The 10,213-nt window shown below is 55.1% G+C and overlaps 1 protein-coding gene across 3 annotated transcripts; it reads left to right on the top strand.

Moving 5' to 3' along the window:
* The first annotated feature begins 7,301 nt into the window (after window positions 1–7,301).
* Window positions 7,302–8,741, top strand: CHCHD10 (coiled-coil-helix-coiled-coil-helix domain containing 10). 3 transcript variants are annotated; one of them, XM_064466625.1, is made up of 4 exons: window positions 7,302–7,427; window positions 7,506–7,671; window positions 7,933–8,083; window positions 8,499–8,741. In XM_064466625.1, exons 1-4 carry the CDS (start codon window positions 7,348–7,350, stop codon window positions 8,516–8,518), a joined length of 417 nt encoding a protein of 138 aa, XP_064322695.1. In that variant the 5' UTR covers window positions 7,302–7,347; the 3' UTR covers window positions 8,519–8,741. The 3 variants fall into 3 exon arrangements, with proteins under 3 accessions (XP_064322695.1, XP_064322696.1, XP_064322694.1); XM_064466626.1 differs by having other exon boundaries at window positions 7,317–7,427; window positions 7,512–7,671; XM_064466624.1 differs by having other exon boundaries at window positions 7,317–7,436; window positions 7,512–7,671.
* The last annotated feature ends 1,472 nt before the right edge of the window (window positions 8,742–10,213 follow it).

Here is a 10,213-nt window from a genome sequence, read left to right as displayed (position 1 = left end):
GACTGGAATGTCTCCTGGGATGTGATTCCCTCTAGCCTAAGGGGGACTGCATTAATATAACCCAGTGTGAGACGATGGGGGAGGAGGCAGGCAGGGCTGGTGAGATGAGGCTTTTACAAACAAGTCACGAGTCTGCTGGAAATGTCCTGTCCTGTCCTCTCTCCCTCCCCCTGTCCCTGAAGCTGAGCTGTGGAATTCAGGATGTGGGTTGAGGCTTTTATTTATGCACATTTCTGCTAAAAGCAGCCAAGCCCCTCACCTCCCTCCCTCTCCCCCCTCCTCAGCACCTCCCTGCAACAGGTACCACTCCCCCCAGCCCCTCTCAGCTCAGCCTTGCTGCTGCTGGGACCCTCCTGCCCCTCCACATTGCTCGGGCATCATCACAGGGTGTGCTTTTCCTGTAATGCGTGGAAAGTGTCCATCCCTGGGGGTGCAGGCCAGCTTGGCAAGCAGTGCCAGTGGTAGCAAAGTGAGAGCGCTCCCCGCATCTCGGTAGGGTCCGTGGGTGGCTGTGCTCATGGCATGCAGGGAAGCAGCTGGGCTGGTTGGTGCCAGGTGAGCAGAAATCGGCATCCACGGGGCATCTGCCCAGCATCAGGGCAGTGCTGTGGGCTCTGACTGAATGAAGCCATGTGAAAGCAGGGAGGATGTAAGCCAGGATGAAAGAATGATAGGAGAGCAAGTCAACTCAGTCCAGGGGAGATAATCAGGAAGAGAGGTCATGGAAGCGTGGGGTTTGGTTGGCGTGAGTGCCCTCTTTGCTACCATTTGGATGCACTCTATGGTGGAGTTTGCAGCGGAAAGAACATTTCAGCAGAAATCTTGGCCAACCAGAGTGCATGACCAGGCTTCCATGCTCATTTGCTTGGGAAACAAGAGGAAGAGGAGATACCACTGGCTGCTTCTACCCAGGACAGAAAAGATGGGCTCCAGTATTTAGTTTCTGGCTGAGAAGAGATGTTGGGAGCTGATGGCTGGACAGCCTCAGTAGAGCAGGGAAAGCAATGTGGTGATTAATACCCATAAGACCTTTTTGGAGAGCTGAGACAGAAGACCCTGAATCATAGGTGGCTGTGAACTGTTTCTGTAAAGGCTGCAGCATCGCACAAGGTCTCTCTGGCTGCTATATGGGCTATGTCTTTGCTTTGGAAGGGGGAGATGGGGGGTGGTAGTTACTGTAATAATCTAGTTCAAAGCAGTAGCTGTTCATGGGTTGGTGCTAACAGCTTCCTAAAAGGTCACGGGTGCCTCTGCCTTACACACAGACCCGTTTCTTGCTTCTGTATTCACTTATGTGTTGTTTTACTACAGATGCCTCTGAGTTGTCAGCCCCCTGCCCCCCACCAGAGCTGTCCTTGGAGAACCACCAAGTACAGCTCTCTGGAATTGTTCGTTGTGTGTCTGCAACAGAGAGGAGGGAAACCAGACCGGCCAAGGAGCCGCTGTGCAAGGGTGGAGGGAAACAGCCTCTGGGTAGACATTTGGGTGAGGAGGAAATCCCAAGCCCATTGACTGGGGCAGCGCAGGCAAAGCAGGGAGCCTGTAAAAGTGTGAGATCCCTCCAGTGCCTGCTGAGCACTGTTACCTCCTGCAAGGGATGTGAACTTGCTGCTTGGGGATCCCTGAAACCATGTGGCAGATCCCAGCCAGAGGAGAGGCAGCAAAGGGCACTGTCTCATTGCTCAGATCCTCCAGACAAACACCAAACAAACCAGCACTGGCTTTTTAGCTGCACTGCCTATGGGGTGCTCTGCAGCTGTGAAGAAAACAAAACAAAATGTCCAGGCTCAGGTTTGCCATCTTCTGCTGTATTCAGCAGGTGAATTTGCAGAGCTTACAGTAGTTGGCATCCTCATGATCTGAGGATATACTGGAGGTGTTTTGGAAGAGGTAATTTCTTGACTAGGGCTGACTAAAGCCCTTCTTTTAGTTACAACGAATGGCATCAGCTAGGATCAGAACATGCCTCCGAGCATGCAAGCCCTGCTTCTGGATGTGTGGATACAAATGAGATCAAACTCCTGAGATGCAGCTTTCGCTGGGGAAGAGATCTGGGGAACTTCTTTCTACCACCCTCTCTTTCCCCACCAGGAGATGAGGGCATCCACATTCCACATTTGATACCTTCCGCCACCCACAGGTCACTAGAGTGGGTTTAAGTGGAACAGGTAAATGCAGAGATGTACCTATACCTCCCAGGACCCATGGGAATGGCTGAGAGAAGCCTATTCTGATAGGGAGGAGGTCTCTGGAAACCTTGAGCAGAGCAGTCTAGCTCAGGTGTCTTCCAGGATTCAGGCCCTGGGGTTCAAACAGGAAACACTCATAATGTGAATGGATTTGGGTCTGGAAGAGCCTTCAGACCAAAAGTGGGCTAGCACGAATGAGTTAAAAGCCTTTCACTTGCTTTGTGAAAGTTATTGAAAACTACATTGTTCATCTGCTGAAGCTTCACAGCTGTTGAGATTGCCCTCGGGTCAAACCACATCCAAGAAATATCATGTAGATCCTGGGAGAACAAGACTTGAAAGCTGAAATGGCACTCTGTAGTTCCCTTCCCTTCCCTTCCCTTCCCTTCCCTTCCCTTCCCTTCCCTTCCCTTCCCTTCCCTTCCCTTCCCTTCCCTTCCCTTCCCTTCCCTTCCCTTCCCTTCCCTTCCCTTCCCTTCCCTTCCCTTCCCTTCCCTTCCCTTCCCTTCCCTTCCCTTCCCTTCCCTTCCCTTCCCTTCCCTTCCCTTCCCTTCCCTTCCCTTTGATTCTGCATGTTTTTCTTACTCCCTTTTCTCAACCCTGACCCTTGCAGTACAGTCACTTCATTCCACAGCATTGTATTTTGGCTAAAAAGAGACTGAGGAAGGAGACAGACAGCAAGAGGTCTGTCTGTGTGGGGACAGCGTGCTCAAAGCCATGGCATCCAGTGTGAGATAGGGCTGTGTGCCCTGCTGCAGTGGTGGTGCCATCAAATATCACCTACCTCTGATGCTACAGCTTTGTTACTCCTTGGGAGAACAGCAGTGAGGCAGGACTGTGGGAAACGTGACCCTTTGCTCATGAAAAATCTGTGGATTCCTTTTAGTGGTAGCAACTGGCTTGATTTTTTTTTTAAATTATTATTTGTCAGTTACAACTTCTGCTTGCAAAAAACTTTATAGGATAAAAAGGTAGTGCTTGCATATTTACATCTGACCTGAAAGCTCCGTATAGACTTGGGAGGCTGGAATCAGCCACTCAACACAAGCAAAATTAGGACTAGCCAGATCTCAAAAGATGAAAATAAAAGCAGGACATGAGAGACCCACTGACTGCAATACATTCAGTCATAAATGATTCGTGCAGTAATTTTGGGTAGCAAACATATTGGTAAGAACTAGAGCATTTTTTTTCTTTTTCTGGGGGGTGATTGTCCACAAACAAAAATATTGGCTAATTCATCAGACGCTTTCTTCTGCTTTGAATAGTTTGCCCAGATCCCTGAGCAACTATCCTGTGCAATTTGCTGTTAACCTAAATAACTTAAATTCAGGTACACCCAGAGCACTGCCCAGATCTGCCCCTGCATGCAATAATTAGGGTTCTCCAAGCGCAAACCTGCAGCTTGGAGGCAAGTAGGCTCCACCAGCATCTCCAGATGGCTACCTGCTGGCAGTGGCCCATGGCAGGGATGGGGCAGGGATGCGCCGCAGTGTGGCATGGCTGCGTGGAGAAGGCTTCTGTGGAAACACGCCACTTGTGGGTGGCACCCTTCCTGTAAGCACACACCCCACGACACTGCGGCCTGGTAAAGACAGACCTGCTCTCTGTCACCCGATAGAGGGGCAGAGACATGGGAGACCCGGGGGGCCGGGTGTTGCATTCCTTACGTGTGAAATAACCCCTTGCAATCCAAACACTTGGGGAATTCCTAGATCTCTTTGTAGCCACATTTCGGCTGTGACAGCGTGAGGATTTAAGGGAGTCAAACTCTGAAGAGGTAGATTATTATCTGCTTTTAGAGCAATGGGGAGAAAGCAGTTGGAAACAGACCTGCTTTTTACAGACCTTGTCTTACCTGACCCTGCTGCTAACAGGAGGGAACATACAGGCCAGCCAGTGCACCGAGTTATTCAGAAATGACTGGTTTTGAGTAAATCTTTCCAGAACTATTCAGGAATTAGCTCCAGTCTTCCAGATTTATACGTCCCTTAATACAGATTTAACCTTCAAGTGTAGGCAAGCCCTAACACTTGAACTATGTAAGGAGGGATCTTCTGGAGCAGGGAAAGAGAAACAGGCAGAAACAATGCTACTTGATTGAATCAAAGATCAAATTTAGGCTGAAAAAATAGGGCAATTAGGAAGTTTGGCCAGGAAAAGCAATGACAACTGTTGTGGGGATATTTAGATGCGAACAGGCTAAGGCACCCAAGGGGAGGACGGCTCCTTGGCAGGGCTCTGCGCAGGGAGACCTAACACCATACTTCCAGCTCCGGCACTGAGGACTCTCCAGCTTGGAGCAGCGGGCTTGGAGTGGGTGGGGGGTGTGTGCGGGTGGAGTTGTGTACGCTCAGCCTTCTCAGCCATAATAAATTATCTCATTAGTAAACCCGGGGTAGCTGTGCTCCTCAGCACATACCCGGCCTCCCACAGCACAGAAAAACTTTGCGTCTCATTAACCAAATGAAAGGGTCCACCAGATGCAGCTTAAAGGGATGCGCTCAGCTTGAAGCCCGAGCTCCGTCAGCAAGTTGTTCTGCTCGTAGTGGAACTAATGAACTTCGACTTCCTAAGGCTGGAGGTCTGGCATTACCTGCAAATCTGTCCTCTCCTCCCCCGGCACGTGCCCAGCTTCTTCCTATGGCCAGGGACAACTGAGGATGGAAGAGGAGCCGGGGGTGCGGTAGCCCCAGCCCCACTCGCTGATGGGCTTGACCACACTCACGTGCCAATGGCAGAGCTGAGCTCTCCCCCCGGGGTCTGCTTCACCGTGAGGGGCTCCCTGAAGTCACCCTTTTCTTCCCTCCTGCCTTTATTTCTCACTTCTTTAATACCTCTGATTCCCGAAAAGTGCTCGTGGCTCGGCAGGATGGGGCTGCACAGGAAAAGAACCCCACTCCCCTAGGATGCATGGCTGGAAAAGGAAAATATGTAGGTACTGCTGATGCAGGGGCTTTTTAGTTGCATTTTTCTGTTTTTACAACTGCTTGGGCCCCTCTCCTCTTTATTAGTGGGCAAAAGACAGGCAAATGCTGAATGTAAAATGCCACTGCTCCAGCGGTAAACAGAACTGCACAGCACAGCTTCTGGGGCAGGCGAGCTCCCTGGTGCTGCAGGAGAAAGGATTTGGGGGTGTTAGCCCTCAGAAGAGAAGACCAAAGTCATGTTTGTTTGAGGCACAATCCTTTTCCTTAGAAGTGTAGGATTTGCAGCTCTCCCCCTGCCTGCCCATGCTCCTGTGCTGAGGGGGCGGCTTGCTTTACAAATGCTTTCCTCTTCCCCTCGTGCTGGAAATTTGATTCTACAAAAACACACAGCAGCTAATTACAACCCTTCCGTGACTTAGCTCTCCAATTCCTGCCAGTCAATGAACCAGCCCAAAGAGCTGGTTTTCATAACTTGCTGAATGTACGAACACAGCCCTGGAGACATAACACAGCTCAGATTTTTTTTTTTTTCCTGGACAACTTCTGGATCCTTCTCAGTTTTGGAAATTTCTTTCACTTCACAGGGCATAAGGAACATCCAAAGATGGAGCAGGCAACCAGGCCCATCCCACAGAGACATCTAGCAGACATGCACCCACAGGGGACCGGAGACCAGCCTGGGTGCCAGAGATGGTTGTCGAGAAATTGGTTTGAAGGTAAAACTGGCGTCGTCCAGCCTGTCTGTGATTTGCGGGCTCATCATCATTTCTCCATGGATTCCTACTTCCCAACAATGTCCACGCCTTGCAAAGGTTTCCTTGATCTGATGGTTTGTATCCAGAGGGCTGCTGCAAAAATTGTTGTGCTGGCCGCTGGCTTAGACCACATCATTCCTCCCCATGCTCCTCCCAGGCACCCTCTTTGCTCTGCCCCAGTTGTGGATGGTTCATCTTCCCCCTCCCAGCCCTTCGTTATCCACCTCTCCTCCACCCATCATCTCCCATGCAACAGAGATCCAGTCCATCATCCATTTCCAACAAGCCCCTTCACGCTCTCCTGTGCTCTGCTCCACACCTGGGAGAAGGAGCCCCACCGCGTCTCCCTCCTCGAAGCTCTTCTTTGCCATGACACCTGCAGAAACCCTCAGAGCAGAGCTGCAGTGCTTGCTCGTCGCCTGCTAGCTGCGGCTGCTCGCGTCCTCTCGCTGCCTGGGCCGCCTTGCGCCCAGCTGTCGTTTCTCCGTTCCTGCCTGGACTGCGCAGAGCTTGGCCTCCGTTGTAGGCTCTGGGGCTCCACAGCACTCAGCGGAACGTGGCCTTCACCCAGTGGCAGGAGCCCAGAAAGGAGCTGAGCCGTGTTTGGGCCGGTGACTCCGGAGCTGGTATCTTGCTTCATCTGCAGGTGCTGCACTGGGCACAGCGAGCTACCAGCTCGCCCTTGATGGCGCTTGCCGTCCCAGAGGGACCGCGGCGTAGTGGGACAAACTGAAATGCAAGGTCAGACCTCATTTTGGAGCGGGTCAGCGTCCCCTGTGGAGGCAGAAGCCATCGCATGAGATAAATCATTCGTCCTCTGCTGCGACCCCTCCCCTGTCACGGGGGGGGGAGGGCCGGGGCCGGGGCCGGGGCCGGGGCCGGGGCGGGGCCGGGGCGGGGCCGGGGCCGGGGCGGGGCCGGGGCGGGGCCGGGGCGGGGCCGGGGCGGGGCCGGGGCGGGGCCAGGGCCGGGGCGGGGCCGGGGCCGGGGCGGGGCCGGGGCCGGGGCGGGGCCGGGGCGGGGCCGGGCCGGGGCCGGGGCCGGGGCGGGGCCGGGGCGGGGCCGGGGCGGGGCCGGGGCGGGGCCGGGGCGGGGCCGGGGCCGGGGCGGGGCCGGGGCCGGGGCGGGGCCGGGGCCGGGGCGGGGCCGGGGCGGGGCCGGGGCGGGGCCGGGGCCGGGGCGGGGCCGGGGCCGGGGCGGGGCCGGGGCGCCCTCTGGCGGGCGCGGGCGGCGCAGGGCCGGGACACCGACGTCGCCGGGGGGGGGGGGGGGAGGGCAGTGGGAGGCACCCGGGCGGGACCGGGCCGCCCCGCCCTCCTCTGCGCATGCGCCCGGCGGAAGGCCCTGCCTTCCCTCAGAGGGGCGGGGCGGGCGCCTTCGGCCGCTGCGCTGGAGCATGCGCGCGGCCTCACGCGGCTGCAGCGGCGCCTCTTAAGGCGGCGCGCGGGGACGGGGTCAGAGAGCGGCGAGGTGATGGCGCGCGGCGGCAGGAGCGTGGGGCGGCGCGCGGCGGCCCCGGCCCCGGCCCCGGCCCCGGCCGCGGCCCCCGCCAGGTACCGGGGGTGGGTGCGTGGGTGCGTGGGTGCCGGTCCCCACCCGCCCACCGCTCGCTGACTCGCTTCTCTCCGCAGCCCGGCCCCGGCGCCGGCGGCGCAGCCCGGGCTGATGGCGCAGATGGCGAGCACGGCGGCGGGCGTGGCTGTGGGCTCCGCCGTGGGACACGTCGTGGGCAGCGCCCTCACCGGCGCCTTCAGCGGCGGCTCCTCTGAACCGGCCAAGGCGGCGGCTCCCGCCCAGGTGCGAGCGGGGCCGGGCCGGCGTCCTTGCCCTGCCCTTGCGGGGCGGGGGGCGGCGGGAGCTGGGCGGGCAGGGACCGCCGGCGCCTCTGAGGGCTGCCTGACCGGCGCCGTGAGGGACAGACGCACGGACGTACCGAGGTGGTCGGGTCGCTCCTGCTGAGCGGTGATAAGGAGCCGCCGTGTTTACTGAAGGACGTGCCTCTGCCCCCCCCCCCCCCCCCCCCCAGGCCGCCCTCCCTAACCAGGTCCTTGCCTGCAGGAGCCCAGGCAGCAGCCCGTGTACCAGCAGTCGCCCTATGGACCCTGCCACTATGAGATGAAGCAGTTTCTGGAATGTGCTACCACTGAGAGAGACCTGACCTTATGCGAGGGCTTCAACGAGGCTCTGAAGCAGTGCAAGTATAGCAATGGTGAGTCGGTGCCCTGGCCCTGCAGGAGGGTGGGCAGTGAGGGGACTGCTGCCAGGAGAATACCTGAGAGGTTTCAAAGGTTGCAGAAGCCACCTGTTGAGGTTATAGTGCCCCTTCAGGCTTCAAATAGGAAGCAGTTCTGCCTTTCCTGTGTCCTGGAATGTAGAAAGGAACTGGTAAAGGGCAGGAGACATGATTCTGACTGTGTCTGTGAGGGTGAGGAAGCTGTAGGTACCCTCTTGGAGGTTCCTTTCTTGCTGTTTTCCCTGCTTGATTCCCTAGTTCTTGCTGCACCTGTTAAAAGCAGATCAGGACCAAACTACTGATATCTGGTTACCCTAGGCAAGAGACCTTTTACTAATTCCAACTGGTGGAACACGTACTTAATGCTGAACTTGTGCTTTCTCCCCTGTAGGTGTTTCTTCTCTCCTGTGAAGAATCTGCCCCCTTGTAGAGAAGAGGAGGTTGGTGTGGAGCCTTGCAGGAAGCAGAAGGACAGACAGGGGATGAGCTGGAGGGAGCAGACTAGGCAGGAGTCTTCTAGTGGTAATGTACTTCTGGACAAGTAGGGAAGGAAAGAAATGGTTGGACCTGCGGGACTTGGAGTGCAGATAGTGCTGTATTACTACAGAAAAATAAAGGAGTTTATTTGGACCTATCACTTGTGCATGTTCTTTATTTAATTCTCAAGCTACAACTAAGCTACCAAAATGTTAACAGTATCAGCCACTTTAAAGCACAAGGCACAATTGTGTATTTCCTGCAAACAGAGGGTGCAGTCTAGTGCTTACATGACTTGGCAAAAGCAGATCCACAACTGAGCTGAGGCTGGATTGGCTGCCCTCCAGGCAGAGGAGGGGCTGGAGAGAGGTAATCTGAGATGCGTCCTACAATATTTTCAGTAACAAAGTATTTTATCTATATATCCTCTTCCTGAAGAGCTGTTCTGACCCCAGAGCTAAGAAATATGACCTGTCTGGCAGTATGACCCAGATACAGTCGGCTGATCTTATTTAAAGGTCTTAGCAGGTTACGCAGTGTTCTCAAGGTCACCAGCATCAAGGTAAGTTCAGAGCGGCTTTTCTCTTACAGTCACTGTAGCAGAGCAGTCCCATGAGTGCTGCTTGCAGAGTGGCCTCCAGCAGAGACCCTGTTCCTCATGCTGGTGTGGAAGAGAACTTTGAGGCTGAAGCAGAAGTTTTAGTGGCACAGGAGTGAAACTGTGGCACTTTCAGATGTTTAACTGACTTTTCATGGCAGAATTAATCTGTTAACTGCTGACCTCTGGCTGTTGAATATTGGCAAGTTCTCAGCCCCTTGCCTGGATCTTTGAGGAAATCCAGGTCTGCATGGTAAAAGTGGGCGGTAGATACTGGAGACTGGTTTTGAAAGTTCTGCCCCTTTTACATGTCAAGACCTAAGTTCTTTGTGGTAGAGAATGTCCTGAGCTGTGCCTGGCCTTATCTGGGGTGCCTTGTACTCTCCTGAGAGATAACAAAGGGAAAAAGTAAATACCAGAGACTCAAGCCCAAGCGCTGTGTGAGCGGGGGCAAACCCCTGTAATGAAGTTGTTTTAGATAACTCCCTTTAAGAAATAAGTGCTAGACTGGTGATGGTGTGTCCTGGTCTGGGTGGAGAAGCTGCTGAGGAAAACCATCAGGAGGACCTGCAGCAGGTGTGTGCTGTTTTCTGACCTGTCTCAGCTAAGTGCTAGCAATGCTCCTTCAAGTTGTGGAGACCGGATGCCTCCTGAGCTTTTCCCTGGTGACTGCAGCGGACAGTTTCTAGAATGCCACTGCCAGCATGGTGATGGTATTGAAGGTAGACTCATCTACTGATTCAGGTGCATTGAAAGGGGGTGCAGTTTCTTGTCACTTGGAAGTGCAGGCTATGCCATGGGAACATGAGAGACCCCTTGAAGCAGGAGGCTGCTGCTTATGCCTGGCTGTGGCGCTGCATTTGCGTGATTTGTCAGGATGCAGCTTTGGATGTGGTAGTGTGAACCTCTGAGAAGAGCAGGGGGATCCCAGGAAGAGGAGCTAAGTAGCAGAGGATTCTTGAGGACCTGGGGGGTCAGTGCCTAGGCAGTATGGCGTGGTGGCTGAACCTAGGTGGTCTCTGTGCTGCATT

Source organism: Phalacrocorax carbo, chromosome 15 (genome assembly GCF_963921805.1).
Source record: "Phalacrocorax carbo chromosome 15, bPhaCar2.1, whole genome shotgun sequence".
NCBI lineage: Eukaryota > Metazoa > Chordata > Aves > Suliformes > Phalacrocoracidae > Phalacrocorax > Phalacrocorax carbo.
This window is presented reverse-complemented; position numbering and strand designations above follow the sequence as displayed.

What these genes read in the sequence shown, in the direction of transcription:
- CHCHD10 (XM_064466624.1), top strand. Translation starts at nt 7,348, where the DNA reads ATGGCGCGCGGCGGCAGGAGCGTGGGGCGGCGCGCGGCGGCCCCGGCC. An exon ending in GCCCCCGCCAGGTACCGGGG is followed by an intron (nt 7,437 to 7,511) that starts GTGGGTGCGTGG and finishes CCGCAGCCCGGC; the next exon opens with CCCGGCGCCGGCGGCGCAGC. An exon ending in GCAGTGCAAGTATAGCAATG is followed by an intron (nt 8,084 to 8,498) that starts GTGAGTCGGTGC and finishes TCTCCCCTGTAG; the next exon opens with GTGTTTCTTCTCTCCTGTGA.